At 37.1% G+C, this 18,705-nt stretch overlaps 1 protein-coding gene across 4 annotated transcripts in view; it reads right to left on the minus strand.

The window, feature by feature from the left end:
• Positions 1-8,403: 8,403 nt before the first annotated feature.
• Positions 8,404-18,705, minus strand: part of POT1 (protection of telomeres 1) — a 119,866-nt gene continuing 109,564 nt past the window's right edge. For 2 of the 4 annotated variants that reach the window (XR_001885951.1, XM_017873817.1), the window contains exons 16-19: positions 15,252-15,340; positions 13,193-13,284; positions 11,255-11,360; positions 9,267-10,084 (exon numbers count right to left, since the gene is read on the minus strand). Coding sequence is in view for 1 of the 4 variants with exons in the window: in XM_017873817.1 (XP_017729306.1) it covers positions 9,972-10,084; positions 11,255-11,360; positions 13,193-13,284; positions 15,252-15,340 (400 nt within the window). In the remaining 3 variants the exon portion in view is untranslated. Of the gene's footprint in view, positions 10,085-11,254; positions 11,361-13,192; positions 13,285-15,251; positions 15,341-18,705 lie in introns of all 4 variants that reach the window. The other 2 variants (XR_001885953.1, XR_001885952.1) reach the window with 2 other exon arrangements.

Genomic DNA, 18,705 nt, shown 5'->3' on the forward strand with positions numbered 1-18,705 from the left:
CTACCCCAAAGATTAATGGCGATTGGCATAATATAAGGCTGAATTGTACCCTTTTGACCATCAGGGACAGTGCAAGGGAAGATAAATGTGCTCTGGTGAACTTCATCAGCTTTTCCAACACCTACTAGTCCCATGTTAGTGGGATGTTTAAGCCAGGAGGGAGCCCATAAATTAGAGGAAATAATAGAAACATCAGCCCCAGTATTACTAGGCCCTCAAACTTTTTTCCTTGAATGTGTATGGTGCAGGTGGGCCGTTGTTTAGAAATTACGTTAATCCAATAAGCGGCCTTTCACCACCAGAGCCCATCCCAGGGCCTTGTGTTTTATCTCTTTTGTTTAAAACAATATTAGGTAGTAAAAGTAATTGAGCAAATGACTCACCGGCTGACAGGAACCTTGGCAGACACCACAAGTTTAATCTCATCAGAAGAATCAGAATTAATGAGACTGGTATGAACTATGATACCTTTAGTAGAGGTGGATGCCTTGTCTAACACCAGGCCCACTGAACCTTGAGGTAAAGGACCCCCGTGGGGACAATTAAAGGCAAAGAATTAGGTAGTAAATCTAGAGGAATGGTACTAGAGATTGACTGCCCTGCCCCCTATTGTGGAGGTAGACAAGCATTGTACTGAGACAGAAGAAGAGGCTGGGACCCATCTGGGTTGGCTGTAGGCAAATTTGTGCTGCGGGCTGCATTGGGACCGCTTGAAGTGGAAATGCAACACTGGTCTGAATCTGAGGTGTCCCATTTGATATTGGGGCCTGGGACTGGCCCCGTTTCCCATTTCCCGTTTCCCGTTTCCCTGGTTCTGTGGCAAGGGATTTCAGTGTATATCAGACTTAGAGTGGCAAGTACTTGCCCAGTGTTTACCTTTACAACAATGAGGGCTAACAGTAGCAGGAGCATTTGGCCATGTTTGTTGAGCTGGCTTGGCTGCTTTTAAGTTTTTAACAGTGCAATATTTTTTAGTATGACCAAGTTGACCACAATTATAGCAGGCTGCAAGAAAAAGAAAAGGGACAAAAATGACAGGAGGGTGAGGGGCTGGGTGGATCGGGAAGCACCTGCAGAATTACAGGTTAAGTGCAGTTTGGTTACAGAGCCATTAGATGGCTCTGGAGGCAAAGACTGCAAAGTTTTGGAGAGGGAAGAGTTAGCATAGATATGGTCCCAGGCTGTCTGAGTTGGGGCCGTGGGAGCTACAAGTACTGGCTCTTCGTGGAAAAAAAAAAAAAAAAAAGATCATCGGGGAGTGACATTAAGCCAAAGTCACCAGAGTTAGACATTGAGTCCTCAACATTGTCAGGTGGGGGAGGAGTAGGCAAAGGGAGAGGCTGAGCAGATAATGAAGGCCAAGTGGGAGAGGAAAGCTGAGGAAGAGGTAGAGGGTCACCAGATTCGGAAAACTGTGGTAACCACAGGGGGTCACAGGATTGATTTATCATTAGGATGGCACATACCAAAGCCCAATCACCCCCAATAGTGACGGGAACATAATTTCCTGTCGGGACCAGTTACTGGAATTTTGCACCAACATGATCCCATAGTTCTATATCTAACGTTCACTTTTCAGGAAACCAAGAACAGTGATCCTCCACTGCCCTGAATATGGTGACCATATTTTCCTTGGGTACTTGAACTCCTCCCTGTTTTAACAGGAGTTTAATATAGCAGAGATAAGCATAATGTTTAGACTAGGCATGACCCATAGTTACCTGAGACAATACACAGACAACTCACCGTCAGGGAGCTGAACATGTGTTTCTATGGACCGGATCGATGAACGTTTCTCTGCACCTACCAAAGGGAATCAGGTTCCCACATGCGCTTAGGAAAAAGAAAACCACGTTGGCACATCAGATATAGGGGGAACCCGTCCCCAATATTTCAAGGTAAGTTCTTTCCATTTTCCATTAAGTGTCGGCCAGCTGATAAGTAAAGAGAAAGAGTACAAAGAGAGGAATTTTACAGCTGGGCCGCCAGAGGTGACATCACATATCAGCAGGACCATGATACCCGCCTGAGCCTCAAACCAGCAAGTTTTTATTAAGGGTTTCAAAAAGGAGGGGGTGTAAGAACAGGGAGTAGATCACATGCTTCAAAGGGCAAAAAGGAGAACTACTGATAAGGGTCTATGTTCAGCGGTGCACGTATTATCTTGATAAACATCTTAACAGAAAACATGGTTCAAGAGCAGAGAACTGGTCTGACCACAAATTTACCAGGGTGGAGTTTTTCCCCACCCTAATAAGCCTCAGGGTACTACAGGAGACCAGGGCATATCTCAGTCCTTATCTCAACCGCATAAGACAGACATTCCCAGAGCGGCTGTTTATAGACCTCCCCCCAGGAATGCATTCCTTTCCCAGGGTATTAATAATCCTTGCTAGGAAAATAATTTAGTGATATCTTCCCTACTTGCACATCCATTTATAGGCTCTCTGCAAGAAGAAAAATACGGCTCTTTTTGCCCGACCCCACAGGCAGTAAGACTTTATAGTTGTCTCCCCTTGTTCCCTAAAAATCGCTGTTATTCTGTTCTTTTTCAAGGTGCACTGATTTCATATTGTTCAAACACATTTTACAATTAATTTGTACAGTTTAACACAATTATCACAGTGGTCCTGAGGTGACATACATCATCAGCTTACGAAGATAACAGGATTGAGATTAAAGACAGGCATAAGAAATTATAAAAGTATTATTTGGGAACTGATAAATGTCCATGAAATCTTCACAATTTATGTTCCTCTGTCACGGCTCCAGCCAGTCCCTCCATTCAGGCTCCCTGACTTCCCACAACAGTAGTGAGGAACTGCATCTATCACACTGGGTGGTGAAGGCCATGGTAATCACATGAAAAATAATATGTGCCTTATGTGTTAACAGATCAACCTGGGGAAATTGTGGAGGCAGGAAGACCAGTTGCAGAGCACTGGCTCTAGTCCAGGCATAAGATGGCAGCATGACCAACACGATGGTAGAAGTGGTAATAAATGGTTAAATTCTGGATGTATTTTAAAGAGTTAGCCATGATAATTTTTATAATGGATTGGATGTGGAGTGCAAAAGAAAGAGGAATCATGGATGACTAGATGTAATGTTTGGGTATTAGCTCAGTAAATTTGATGTAGGTGAAATACTCTCCCGGCAAATTCCCAGTTGGGCATAGATGTGAAGCTTATTTGACTTATGACTAAAGCAACACCTTCCATGGTGCACTAAAGGTGAAAAAGTAGAATACATGTCTTCCAAATGACTCATGAAAACCTGCATTCTTCCTGACATGAATCATTATGTTCAAGGTATTTCTTTTAATTCATCATCTCCAACAAGAAAAGGAAAAGGTAAAAAGAGTCAATTTTCTCAGTTAAATTTGCATCAGAAGAGAATAGTTTTGTTTTGTTTTGTTTTGACACAGAGTCTCGCTCTGTTGCCCAGGCTGGAATGCAATAGCAAGCTCCCCCTCCCGGGTTCATGTCATCCTCCTGCCTCAGCCTCCCAAGTAGTTGGGAGTACAAGCGCCTATCACACCTAATTTTTTTGTATTTTTAGTAGAGATGGGGTTTCACCATGTTAGCCAGGATGGTCTCAATCTCCTGACCTCGTGATCCGCCCTCCTTGGCCTCCCAAAGTGCTGGGATTACAGGTGTGAGCCACCACGCCTAGCTGAGAATAGAATTTTTAATACCAGAAAAATACTTATTACTTTTCTTGTAATTATTGCTTCTAATAATTTCTAAATATGCAGACATTTCACTTTACATTAATCATTAAAACAAAAACATTCCTCACATAAGAGACAAAAGGTCAACAGTTAGAGGAAAATTACCCTACTCCATTTCTTCCATCTTCAGAACCCAACTCCCACATTCTGGATCATGTTTTTGCATTTTAAAGCAATTACTATTAACTACATAAATCATTCTGTTTAGGGTGTGGAATATAAAAACTTACCTGTACTCAATACTGAGATAAAGAAAAGGTTTGTATTTCCTAAAAACATAATTTAATAACTTTTATTTAGGAGCAATGTAACCTGTTGCATTTTCATGTGTAACAATGATATGGACAGAAAACAGGAAAATACGGGGTAGAAGAGGGCGGTTCCCTGGCAAAGGCCCTACTCTCAAGCTTAGAAACCCACGGCCCTAACTGGGAACAGATATTCCTGTTTTCACACCCAAAAAGTTGCCTTTTGGCTCACCATACCCCCCTATCCTGTACCCATATAAACCTCAGGCCCCAGGCTCCAGCAGCAGATAAGCAGAAAAACAAACATAGCAGAACTGCGCAGTAGAGAAGGAGAGAAGGGAACGTGTGTCTGAATGTTGAGTTTGGCTGGAGGTGATGGGAGAGATCAGCTCGTGGATGGCTAAACTCCAGGGGAAGATCATCTTCCCACTCCATCCCCCTTCCAGTTCCCCACCCAGCCCATTGAAAGCCACATCCACCACTCAATAAAAGCCCCACATTCACCCTTCAAGTGCATGTGTGACCTGATTCTTCCTGGACTCCAAACAAGAGCTTGTGTGACAAGGGGGCACTGAGAGGCTAGCACTTAAGTCATCCTCGGACAGCAGAGCTAAAAGAGCACCATAACATTGGGGCTTCAGCAGTCACAGGCACCCACGCCTAGATGCTGCCATGGGGCTGGAGCCCAAAAGTTCTCACCCCACTTCCTGCACCTGCCCATGTGTGTGCTCCCTGCCTAATAAGGGTTTTGAGCTTGCAGTGGCCTGAACACAGAGTCACACTGTGAGGGGTGTCAGGGAACACTGCTGTTTCAATAAGATTTGTTCAAAACCTATAGCATTCCTTAGAGTTTTTAAATTATCTTAACACTTCTTTGGCCCTTCTTGCCCTGTTTCTAAAGGTGTGCCCTGTGTCCCATGTTTGTCTTTTATTGTAAATCACACCAAATCCTTTTTGGATACAGACACTGTCTGAGTAATAAATGAATGCAAAGATATGTATTAACTTTTACATATCTATATTACACTTTGTATTCTTTGTCTTAATCTCCATTTAACCTTTTATTGTACAAAAGTATTTAATGATTCCAAAATTTAAAGATGTTTATTTTTTTAGAACATTTTCTAATGAAGATTAAGCACATAAGATTTTCTATACAAAAATAAAACCACAGCCATGCCTACCTGCTGCAAGCTATGTTTTCACTTGACTCCACAGGTTAATACTTTTGATTTTAAAATGACTTACCTTCTTTGTAGTGCTATGAGAGACTTGCATTAGCTATTTATGTATGTATTAACTATTATAAAAGCTTGGAACAGAATGTCACTTATCAAGTAGCTAAACTTGGCAAGAGACTTTAAATTCTAGAAAGACTGCCTTCTAATGGAGGACAGAAGTCGGCTGAGGAATAGTGTTTGTGTAACAAAAGGGAGTTCCAATTTCAAAAAAGTGAAAAAACATTTTGAAGTTACAGGAAAAAAAAGCAAGGTTGTATATAAAAAGGTACACATTTAGGAACTACACCAATATTTGATTAACAGATGATAGGAAGGTTAAAGTTTTTAACATGACATGCTCCAAATCTTTAAAATACTGTGAACAAATAGATGAAATAAAAGAAACTTTCACACAAGTTGGAAATGCTTTCTTTGGTAGTTGTGGACTAGATTTTTAGGTAAATTCCAACATAGTACCCTGCAAAGCGAACACAAAGAAGAGAATAAAAGCACACACACACACACACACACACACACACACACACACACACACACACACACACACAATGTGACTGTGACTTTGTGGCCTAGATTTCAAGGAAAAATACCAGAAATTCATTAAGATGTTGCTATAGTCGAAAAATAGCAGAGGAATCTCTGTACTATCCATGTTTCACCAATTGGTCATGTGAGGGAGAGCTCCCATATACACTGATACATTATCTTTGTCATTGTAATTGATGCCCAATAGTTTTCAACCCATCAAATGCAGTCCTGATGGAAGGGACATTTATTTATCTCCATGTAAGATGATCATCACTTAGAATCCCTAGCTGATCTCAAATTTCCTAACAACTTAAATCACAATAGTGAAAAAACAAAACAAAAACAAAAACATAGCACTACTAATTAATTTCCCAACTGCCAAAAGAAGATAGCATCTCACATACCTAAGAGCACTTGTGAGTGCCTGCGCCCGCTTAGTGCGTTTAGATACTCTTTCCAAGTACCAGAGAGAAGACAGGTCATTATGCCCAGATTTTACTAGCTGACTAGGTCCCTTTTTCCTGGAATGGGTAGGGTTGACACTATCCAGAGATTCTGAGGGTCCAAGAAAGGAAGATATATTTATATTTCTCATAAAATAATGTTCTAGAACTTTAATAATGACTCATTATAGCCTTCACAGAGTCTGCATTTCCTAATGAAAAGCATTACAGAAGGTGTTTTTTCTTACATTAACATTCGTTTCACAATAAATTCTTCAAAGCATGAAATAATAATTTAAAGCAACTATGTCATGGCAGAGTCCTAATCCTATATTCGAAGTCTGTATAGGTCTCCAAAATTCTTGTCACCTAAAAACCTCCAGAGGACGCAGTGAAACTAGGTCTCTGAGCTTCCAGATGCATTTAAAGGGGAAATAACACCAGACAAAATACAAAGTAAAATAATAAGTAAAACACATTATCATGAATAACTATGTGGTAATAAAGCAGATAACAAGAATACATTTTTGTAAACACATAAAATCCCAAACTGGCACAATAAAAAATAGAATACTTACACAAAAAACCACAACAGAAATAGAAAGTAAAATTATCAGAGAATTACACATTGAAAGTTACTTATGCTGAGTAATTATAAGCAATAAGTTTCTCCCTGTATGTATATCAACATACAAAAATACAGTTCTTTATATGACAAAAGAAAGTTGCAGTACTATTTAACATGACGCTAACATATATATGTGTGTGTATATACACACACATATGCATGCTCACATGTTCTTAGAAAGAACGATCTTAAAAATGATACACCATATTGTTAAAAGTGGTTTCTTCCTGGGTACTAATTGGAGCAGGAATTAGTTCAAGTTTATAGACCCTACATTTGTTTTAAATTCTTAATTTTATTAATTAAAAAAGTCTACATAAAACAAAAGATGAAATATAAGGTCAAATTTAAAACAACATTGAAAATAATCAAATGAGTTTAGCCTTTCCAGATCCCAAGAAAAGCTTCTAGAAAGTATACAAGAAAACTGTCTGGATTCAGAGTCACACTTAGTGAAAAATTCATGCTTTATTATCTAAAACAGGACTGCATAGTCAGCTGGGAAGTGGGCAAGGAAAATATTTTAGGCCTTTTCTGTTACCTCCAAGTAGCTAAGGCACAGGATCTACACCAATTTGAAATCTGGGCAGCCAGTACCCTAACGGGTGAAGATGGCTTTTTTTAAGTAGACAGAGTATACTATAGTCAGCTTCTTCTAGTCCATCAACATCCATCTTTCTACAATCATTTAGAAACAATTCCCGGCCGGGCGCGGTGGCTCAAGCCTGTAATCCCAGCACTTTGGGAGGCCAAGGCGGGCGGATCACGAGGTCAGGAGATCGAGACCATCCTGGCTAACACTGTGAAACCCTGTCTCTACTAAAAAATACAAAAAACTAGCCGGGCGAGGTGGCGGGCGCCTGTAGTCCCAGCTACTCTGGAGGCTGAGGCAGGAGAATGGCGTGAACCCGGGAGGCGGAGCTTGCAGTGAGCTGAGATCGGGCCACTGCACTCCAGCCTGGGCGGCAGAGCGAGACTCCGTCTCAAAAAAAAAAAAAAAAAAAAAAAACAATTCCCGACTTAAAGCATGAGCAGGGGTAAAAAGAAATGAGGAATGAGGAATGATACATTGTATGTTAGCATGTATAGTTTCCTCAAATACAGCAGTATAATTGAATAATTGAAGGTTGCCACAGAAAAAGTCTCTAAGTAGTGTGTTTCTCATTGCTACATCTAGATAAAGAATAATGTACTGTCTCAGATTTTTCTAAGACATGCATTCTAAGAACAATACAGGGACAGTATGAGTCAATCCAGTAGTGTCTTAAAAAATGGATGCTGCAGAAAGTGGAAATTGAGATTGAGTCTGCACACGAACCTCTTTCTTAAATTTGTGTAATTTAAAATCTAACAGGAAGATACTATCAGTGTTTACAGAAAGGGGCAGGAATCAAATTGGGGCAAAATGAACTACCATTTAGTTGTTGCTCCAGAAATAAAAATTCTCCTAACTCTGGGTTCCTGATTAGCACAGAGTGCATACATCACTCCAGATAAACACTAGGTGTTGATGGAATAATTCTTGCTAAAACTGAAAAGTTTTTAAAAACGACAAGGACAAAACTCCACAAGAAACCAAAAGAAATCATGATAATGTGGATGTTTATTTAAAACAAAAATAAAAAGAGACATGGCCTATCATCATGAAGATTCATAGGAAGAGTTTTCCTTTGTTAACGTGGAGATCTTGCAGGCTCACAGTGTGAACCTATGGCACCTTTGGACCTCTACTCTTCTAGACTGAGTGCTTCCTGAAGGCAGAAAAAATGTTTATCTCACCTTTGTATTCTGAGCACATCATCAACACAGAAACACACCTGTTCAACTGTAGGGTTTTAAAATATTTTTCCTGAAAATGTTTTGAACCAAGAGTCTATATTCCTGAAAATAAAATCAGTTTTTCTCATTGTCTCAAACAAGCTGATTAGTCGATGATGGGGGACATTGGTAGTTAGGTATACAGATGTGTTAATATACTCAGGAACTAGAATTTAGAGTTATTATGAGCAAAGAAAATCAGTTATCCAATCCTTGTTTGACAATAAGATGTTAAAAGTATTTTGAAAGTATAGAAAAACACACTGATTCCTCTTATAATCTATTTCCAATGTTATTGCAGATATTTAAGTCAAATACTCATTGCAGAAAACTGTTAGCTTCTGTTCCAGAATCCCTGAGTGGTTAAGAGTACAGGCTCTGAATAGAGATTACGTGAATTAAGGCACAGACTCTAGCATTTAAAAACTGTGTGAACTTAGCTTATCAATCAAGCCTCAGATTTCTTATCAGAAAAATGGGTTGCTGTGAGGATCAAATACATGTTTAGTGCTTAGCACAGTACCTGGGATGTAGGCCGCCCTAAACATCTGCTGTATTGCCACACCTGCTTTGATTCTTTGCCTCATATCACTTTTTGGCTCAACTTAGGGCAAATAAATGAAACAGTTGAAATGTGTGCACTTATTTATTCTTCACTAATATTAAACCAGGTAATTTATATCTGTCTTTGGCAAATAACATATACAAATCTATACATATATTAAATGTTTGTATAAAATTGAATATTCATGATTTTAACTTTGACAAACACTGTCAGGTAAAATTCAAATTATTTTACTAAGTTAACATCTCATTCAATCAGTTGTAAGTTGTAATACTGGCATATTTTATAGGAGACTATTAGAAAAGGATCATATTAAGTCACTAACATTATAAATCTGACCACTTTATTAGGTTGAGGTGAAACAGAGAAATCTCTACTATCCTGGAGAGAAACAAGCAATCAAACCATGTATTACATGTTTAAAGAAGTGAATTTATCCTAAAATCATCAGTATCGGCACCCTAACAAAGCAACTTTGCCATTTCTACTTAAAGTACACTGTAGCTTGATCAGACAAACACTTATCTCAGCAGTACTTGTTAAAGCAGGTCTGTTTGTGCAAAAGCAAAACAGAAAGCAAAATAAAATCTATAGCCATTATTTACCTTGCACCCAGTAAAAGCCAAGAGATTTAAAGAAAGGACATTATCTAATCCCATACCCATGCTAAAATCATCAACATTGCTGATACAAAACTCAGGGCAGGAAAAGAAGCTCAAACAGGGATGATGAGTGGCAACATTTTATGTATGCTAAATTGGATGGCAATATTAGATTACATCTTCTGCGACTGTGGTGTCAAAAATCTGATAGCAAATTTGGTTGTCCGTTCCATTTGTGACATTGTATGACTTGATGAAGCATTCCAACCACGGATATGCATCTACAAAAAAAACAAAAAAAGGTATTTAACCATTAAAACAAAATAAATAACTCTGAAATAGGTACCTAGGCTTACCACTGAGCTAGAAAAATTAATATTTATTTTGGCTTGAAAAGTAAAAACGTCCCTTCCAAATTTAACATTATTCTCTTTCCAAAATACATGCTAGATTCATGTTATTGTTTTGGAGCAATTGTGACTAATCTGAATTTTTTGTCACAAACAGGTAACAGTGATTACACCTTGGGTTTCAACATGGTTAGTATATATTTTAAAAATCTAAAATAGTGGTTAAAATGGGTCTACCAGGCCCATGCTTTCGGATATAAAGATTTACTTCTAGAAATCTATCCAAAAGAATCCAAACAGCTAACACAAATTAAAACTGACAACAAATAAAGGTATTCAAGTTAAACTTTGTTACAGATCAACACAAATTTCTATCATTAGGTAACTATTATAAGATGCAAAGATTGACCAGGAAGAGTAAAGCCTGATTTAAAATAATATATAAAAATTAAACCAGCTGCTAAATCTGCAGCTGGTAAAATTTCCTACAATAAAACATTGTTAGAAAAATCAAATTGTCTTAATATGACTTAGATCTGCAAGTTTCAACATAAGCACAAATATGGTCACAGAAGGAAAATTCAGTGGCAGTAGGTATAAGCAGTACAATTTGAAATGAGGAGGATCTGGTTTATTAATCAAATGTTTATTCAGAAAACAAAACTCATAAAAAATTGGTAAAACAAAAGCTTGTAAAATGTGAAACTAGTTAACACTAAATAAAAAAATTCATCCATGAATTAAATTGGATAATTGGAGTTTGTTACAGAAAATGTTTACTGCCAACAATTTATCACTTTTGGTCTAATTTCAACTAAAATGCTTGTAGCATGACAATGTCAAATGTGCTTGTGATCAAAGCTACCCCCCTTTCCTATATTTAAAAATATTTTTAAAATCTTTTGACTGCAAGAATTATGATTCATAACTATTTTATCCTTGCCACTCTCTTCATCAAAGGTTGATCATACAGTAATCAGTCATTACTTAGTAATTCATTTGAAGCAAAGCTTTCAGACTTCTAAAAGTCCACAGAGTACATATATGCTAGTGCTATATCAAGTAAAAGAACTGTAGGATTGTTAAAATATTCTTGCCTACCAATTTTTATTCCTGGAGGACAAAACATATCCATGATCACATCTATACTTTTCTGAAGGTCATCATCCATTAGAACTTCGGATGCTGGGATCTGGAAGAATTTGTCCTTAAAAATGTTTCATGAGAGGAAAAAAAAACGAAATAATCTTTTTAATGTTATTATTAACACATATTTCAATATTGTCCAATTAAAAGATAATCTAGACAGCTTTCCTCTATCAAGACTGTAGAATTCATAAACTAGAATGCTGGTCTCAACTCCAAAATCTTATTTACTACTTTAATCTTAAAATAGCTTTGAGATATACATAATCAAGTAAATTGCTCTGATTTAATAATGATGATGGTAATAATGATTTTAAAACAATGAGGCTGACTATTCTCTTTGTGCATAGAAAAAACATCTTGTGCTAAGCTTAAATGAATATAACATATAGTATATGTATTATATAGTTATTTAATTTTTCTCTTCCCTATTAGGTTATAAGTTTCAAGAAGGAAGGAATTTTGCTTACTTTGTTCATTGCTGTCTCTCCATCACATAGGATAGTACCTAGTACACAGCAGGTGCTCATTAAATATTTAATGAAAGGTTAAATGAACTGTGTAAGTGGGAGAAAAATTCTCCTCTCAACTATACCTCAGCTCTTTTCCAATCCATGTAGTAAACATTTTAACTTTACCCTAAGAGAGGTCTGGGCTTTGACCTTAGCTTGTGGAACCTCTAAGCCCTTTCCATGTCACACTTGACAGAAGCATTTTTGCCTGGATTTTGCCTTGGGTCACTATGAAGAGTTTAACAGTATGATGTAGGGTGGGAACTTTGAAGCATGTGGTATCACGTTGATCTCAAGAGGGGCTGAAGACTGTGATCAGCCATATGGGCAGTCAACCAAACCTACATGATAGAGTCCCACTAAAATCTTTTAGCAGAGCTTCCCTATCTGGCAATGTATTACATATATTGCTACACACTGTTGCAGGTAAAGTAACGGTCCACAACTCAATGGGGAGAGGACAACCATAAGCTCCATGTCTGGAACTTTCCTGGACTCGGTCCTATACATCTCTTTCATTCTTTGATTTTAATGTACATCCGTTAGCTGTAATAATCTGTAACTGTAAGTATAATAGTTTTCAGTGAGTTCTAGGAGTCTTGTGAATTATCAAATCTAAGAGTGGCCTTGGGGACTTCCAGTTGCAATTATTGTCAGAAATGAGGAAGATTTTTGTAGACTGCTTCAAAACTTTATACAATAATATCTATCTTCCCTGTCAAAGTAACTTCATTTCCTCTAATATGAAATGTGGAGGTTTAAAAAGTATGATCAAGGCCGGGCGTGGTGGCTCACACCTGTAATCCCAGCACTTTGGGAGGCCAAGGCGGGTGGATCGCAAGGTGAGGAGTTCAAGACCAGCCTGGCCAAGATGGTGAAACCCTGTCTCTAATAAAAATACAAAAATTAGCCAGGCATGGTGGCGCATACCTGTAGTCCCAGCTATGGGAGGCTGAGGCAGAGAACTCCTTGAACCTGGGAGGCGGAGGTTGCAGTGAGCCGAGATCATGCCACTGCACTCCAGCCTGGGCGACAGAGCAAGACTCCATCTCAAAAAACAAACAAACAATAGTACAACAAAATGTTGATTACAAATAACGCTTCCATAGTGTAGCCATAACTCTGCATTTTGGCTGTGGTATAGGGAATGACTCTTTAAATCCCTGTTCCTTAATTTTCCACTATTCAACTGTTAAGATTTAGTGTCAAATAAAAAAAGAGATACATACACAGATGATTCAAAATTTATGTGCTCATATTTTACTTATACTTTTAAGTTGCCTTAAGTCCTTTTAGGAATAAAGCAGGCATGAATACATGTATTCACTTTTTTAAATATTATTTTTTAATTAAAAATATCTTTACTACCTCTGATACTTACAGAATCCATGAGATAGGCTTCTAGTACTCCTGTTCCATCATCAAGTGTAAATGTCATAACAAACACATATTGGAGGGGTACAATACCCAGGACTAGTGAAGGAAAAAAAGATCAAACCATATGAGTCTACTATTCGTTATTATCAAGGTAAAGTTAAAATTGTTTTATGGTAGTATAGACCTGTAAATTTTATTTACTAAAATAACTCAAGATACAAAGAAAAATTTGGCATTATCTCCAGGTAGACAGTGTCAGAATTGAATTGGAGGACACCCAGCTGGCATCTGCTGAGGGACTGCCTGCTTGATGTGTGGGTGAAAACCCCTATGCGTTTGGTCACATAAGTCTCCTGTGCTGATTGCTGTGGTGTCAGAGCAGAGGACAAACAGTTTGTGTTTTTAACTTCACAGATACTCAACCTATAATTAAGCTCATTTAGCAGATTCATTTTGGAACATTTCACTATACCTACATAGGGAGAATATCTTATGATAAGCAATTTAATCTTTTTTGATTAAATATTAATGTATATTTAAAATGAGTTGACACCCTCACACCTGTATTCCCAGCACTTTGGGAGGCTGAGGTGGGTGGATCACCCGACAGGAGTTCAAGATTAGCCTGGTCAACATGACGAAACCCTGTCTCTACTAAAAATACCAAAAAAATAGCTAGGCACAGTAACATAAACCTATAATCCCAGCTCCTCTGGAGGATGAGGCATGAGAAATGCCTGAACCTGGGAGGCGGAGGTTGCAGTGAGCGGGGGTTGCAGTAAGCGGAGATTGCACCACTGCACTCCAGCCTGGGCGACAGAGTAAGACTGTGTCTCAAAATAAATAAATAAATAAAATAAATAAATAAAAGAGTTGATAGCCTCCATAGAAACCACAAAAAGTGATTCATGAAATACAACTCATTGCATGTTAGTTTTATGAAAGATGAAATTAAAATACAGAATGTTCTAAAAAACAGCATGCAGTTAAATACCGTTTTAGCATGCCTCTCTCCATTATAAGCTAGGGGAATAATTTGTAATTTTAAAAAAGAAAAAAGGGATATCATCTGGTTGAATGGACAAGAATGTCAGAATCGGAGATTTAATAATTTGGTAAGATGAGAAAGAAATAAGAAATTAGAGATACTGGGTAACATGAAAATTCACAGGTTAAGATAAACATCTTCTTGTTTGGAAATGAAGATACTCAATTTATAGAATGTTTTATTAGCTTCTATCTGTGGAACCCATATTTAAACAGTAGGACCAATTAAGAGGGCAAGTAAGAATAAATTAGGACATACAGACATGAACTAGGGCATACAAAAGACACTACTACAGGGGAACTGATTTTTAGGCTTCAAAAGGTCTCAATAGATTAAAACTGTGAACTAAAACTAAGAAAGATGAACTTAGCAACTACTCCCAGGAACCATAAAAACAAAAATATTACATTAAGAATAGAATGAAGAGACCAAGTTCAAGAAGCTCATGTGACAGAAAAAAAAAATTACATTAAGAATAGAATGAGGAGACCAAGTTCAAGAAGTTCATGTGACAGGAACCCAGGATTTCAACGGACCACAAATAAAACATGAGATGGCTGTATTAAAAAGGAAAGAAAACAAAACCAAGTGTACAAATAAATAGCTATACAATGACATTTCAGGCTAGTAGAAGTGGAGTGTCCAGTTTTAGGTAAAAAATAATTTCACTCTGTTCTGAATTGGCCAAACGACATCTGCAGCACAATGTCCAGCTCTGAATGCCAAATTCTGAGAAGAGCACTAGTAAAGTGGAATGCTTACTGAGAAGGAAAAACAAAATAGTAAGGAATGGGGGAAAGTACAAACAAATGTGACGGTGCCTGCTTGAAGAAATACAGACTAAAGAAAGGCCTGGCAGATATCTTTAAATTTACAAAGTCTGTTTATCTTACAGAAGAAGGAATAGGTATACAAAGAAAGAATAGGTATACTTTCAGGTATACTGAAACATAAACAGGTGGAATAACCTTGTATACAAACAGTTAAAATTGCAGGGCATGGAAATTTAGCTAACCTTCTGCCACTGAAGAAGGAATCCACGATGTTTTATCGACCAACGAATTTAGATTTTGTATGGATCTCAAACTAGAACACTGCTTACATCTGAAATTTATAAAAGAAAGAACCATAAATATTTAAAATAATTTAGCTTGTTTAATTGTTGTAACTTTTACTGCTCAAACATGTGTAGTTTTAAAATATAAATTATTAAACAGAAGAATACTGCATCCCCTATATTGTAATGTGCTTGCTTGTTTCACAAGAGAATTATGAAGGAGTAAGCTTGTTACATAAAGGCAATAAAAAAGGCAGTATGAGATTCAGAATAAACAACTCTAAATTGAGAACAGGGTGCTGGGTTCCAGGTCCAAATCATTAATTAATTTTGCTCTCAATTTCCCTATTTGTTAAAATGAAAAGTTGAAGAAAATGATCATCTCTAAGAATTCTCTGATTCTATGAGCAATTTTTTTTTTTAAGATAAGGTCTCAGTCTGTCACCCAGGCACTGCCACCTTTGCCTCCTGGGCTCAAGTGAGCCTCCCACTTCAGCCTTCCAAGTAGCTAGAACCACAGCTGCACACCACTATGACTGGGTAATTTTTGTAATTTTGTAGAGACAGGGTCTTGCCACAATGCCCAGGCTGGTCTCGAACTTCTGAGCTCAAGCCATGTGCCTGCCTTGGCCTCTCAAAGTACTGGGATTACAGGCGTGAGCCACCATGCCCGGCCTCTGTAAGTAATATCTTCATAAATTCAAAGTGTTAATAAATATGGCAAATAGAGAAAAATTACTAAACAGTCAGAACATGCAAGATTCTAGATAATGAATATTTTTAGTCAGCACATATCCAGAGGTTTGTAGTTTATGATGCCTAATTCCAGAGTTAACTTTTGAAATGTATGTAAGTCTAAGACTACACAATACACTAAAGTTGTACATTGTGTAGTACAGGTATTTTGCTTTACCTGAATACCAACGTATTTTAAATATGAGTAATTTATTTTTTATTATGCATCATCATAATATTTATGAGATGTTAAGAAAATATACTTGAAAAGATATACTTGAATAAAAATAAAAGTTTAAAAGGTACATGCACATTTGTTCTCATTTGCACTTTGAGGAAAACCATATTGCATCTTATCCCCTTCTACTCATGAAACAAATAGATGTTTCTTTTCTAACAAAAGATGTTAATTTAACGAAAGAATATTATTGCCTAATAAAAAGACTATGATATTGATTAGCATTAGACATTATTAAAGTAAGTAGAGTATAAAAATTAAAAATTAAGGATATTAAGTCAAAATTAAATACAGAACTACTTACTTCCAAAGCAGCGAAAGAGGAAACAAAAAATTAGAAACATAAACTAAATATATCAATAACTTAAGAACATATTTAAACTCAACTATTAAAACTAAAATTTAGCCATAAGCTTTTACGTATGAGTGACATACAAAACAGAATGCCAGAAACTTGAAAGCAAAGGGATGAGAGTAAGCTATAAAGCAATTACCAAATAAAAATTTTTAAAAAACCTATAAAACACAAGAACATGTAAAGTTAAAAAGGCATGGAATACATTCAAAGTATGGATGAAACTGACAAAAGATTAGTATCTCTAACACGGAAAGAAACCTTACAATTAATTACATGTATGTGTGCTCACACATGAACCAAAAAAGAAATCAGTAACCACATAGAAAAACAGGCAAAAGATGTGAACATGGAATTCACAGAGTAGGAAACCTACATAGTTGATAAACACGGGGGCTGCTTAAACACACTAGACATCTAGGAAATACAAACGAAAACATCATGGATACCATCTGATGCTCACTGGAAAGTTACAAGTTAGACTAATGCCAAGTATCAGACAGAAATAGACTAATACCAAGTGTTGGAGTGAACTTGGTAGAACTTGGTAGAAACTAAAATTTTATTAATTACTGATGGGACCATACATTGTTAAAACCATCGGAAGAACAATTTGGTATTTTTCCCATAAAGCAAAACTTAAAATCCAGTAATTCTAATTCCAGGTAAACACCTTAGGAGTAACTTTCAAACATTTTTGTTAAGGACTCACAGTAAGAAATTCATTTAATATCCTATCTTAGTAATACATACATACACATACAATTGAAATGAAAGTTTAGGGAACAACAATGACCCTTACTATGTAAAATGTTCTCTATTATCCATTCCCTCTCATTCCATTTCTTACTACAACCACATCATATAATTAAAAAAAAAAGAACTCATTTTATGACAAGGGAAATACACAAGAAAACATATAATGTGACTTCAGTACGGTCTGTAAATGAAACAATAAACACATATCCATTAATAGGAAAATAGGCTAATAAATTCTGATACTTCATAACATACTCCATAGACGTTAAATAACCTAAATCTACATTCGTCAATAGGGGTAAATCTTGAAAAAAATAATGAATCAAAAAAAAGCAAGCTTCAAAAGGCTTGGCATAGTATGAAACAGTTTATATAAATGTAAAAAACGAAAAATACACCACACTGCTTAAGAGTTCACACATATAATGAAGGCATAAAAACACTGATGAGAAGGATTTCACACAATCTTGGAAAAGTAGCTACCTCTGAGAAAAAAAGAGTTGGTTTGGAGGCCAAGGCAGGTGGATTGCTTGAACTCTGGAGTTCAAGACCAGCCTGGGCAACACAGCAAAACCCCGTCTCTACAAAAAATACAAAAATTAGCCAGGTGTGGTGGTGTACACCTGTAGTCCCAGCTACTTGGGAGGCTGAGGTGGGAGGATTGCTTGAGTCCAGGATGTCAAGGTTACAGTGAGCTGAAATCATGCCACTGCAGCCTGGGTGTCTGAGTGACACTCTGTCTCAAAAAAAAAAAGGGTCTGAAATAACGTTAAAATGTTAAGATTTGTTAAATCTAAATGGTGGATACATAATTGTTGTGATGTTACTTTTATATTTTCTATAAGTTAAAATTATTTCATAACCCAAAATAAAATAAGAATCAATTAAAAGATATACTGGTTTTTGATGATGAAACTCAAGTAATAAAAAATGTAAAAATGTCTTAAAATCTGAAGTGTGAACAACATTTGCCTTAGTTTTGAAGCAACTAGTAAAAAAGTCGACAGCCTTGGTTGGGTGCGGTGGCTCATGCCTGTAATCCCAGCACTTTGGGAAGCCGAGGTGGGCAGATCACCTAAGGTCAGGAGGTCAAGACCAGCTTGGCCAACATGGCGAAACCTCGTTTCTAATAAAAATACAAAAAAATCAGCCGGGTGTTAGTGGTGCGTGCCTGTAGTCCCAGCTACTCAGGGGGTTGAGACACAAGAATCGCTTGAACCTGGGAGGCAGAGGTTGCAGTGAGTTGAGATCATGCCACTGCACTCCAGCCTGGGCAATAGAGCAAAACTCCATCTCAAAAAAAAAAAATTAGCCGGGCACAGTGG

This window comes from Rhinopithecus bieti, unplaced genomic scaffold (assembly GCF_001698545.2).
Source record: "Rhinopithecus bieti isolate Rb0 unplaced genomic scaffold, ASM169854v2 scaffold_7683, whole genome shotgun sequence".
In the NCBI taxonomy this organism is placed as follows: Eukaryota; Metazoa; Chordata; class Mammalia; order Primates; family Cercopithecidae; genus Rhinopithecus; species Rhinopithecus bieti.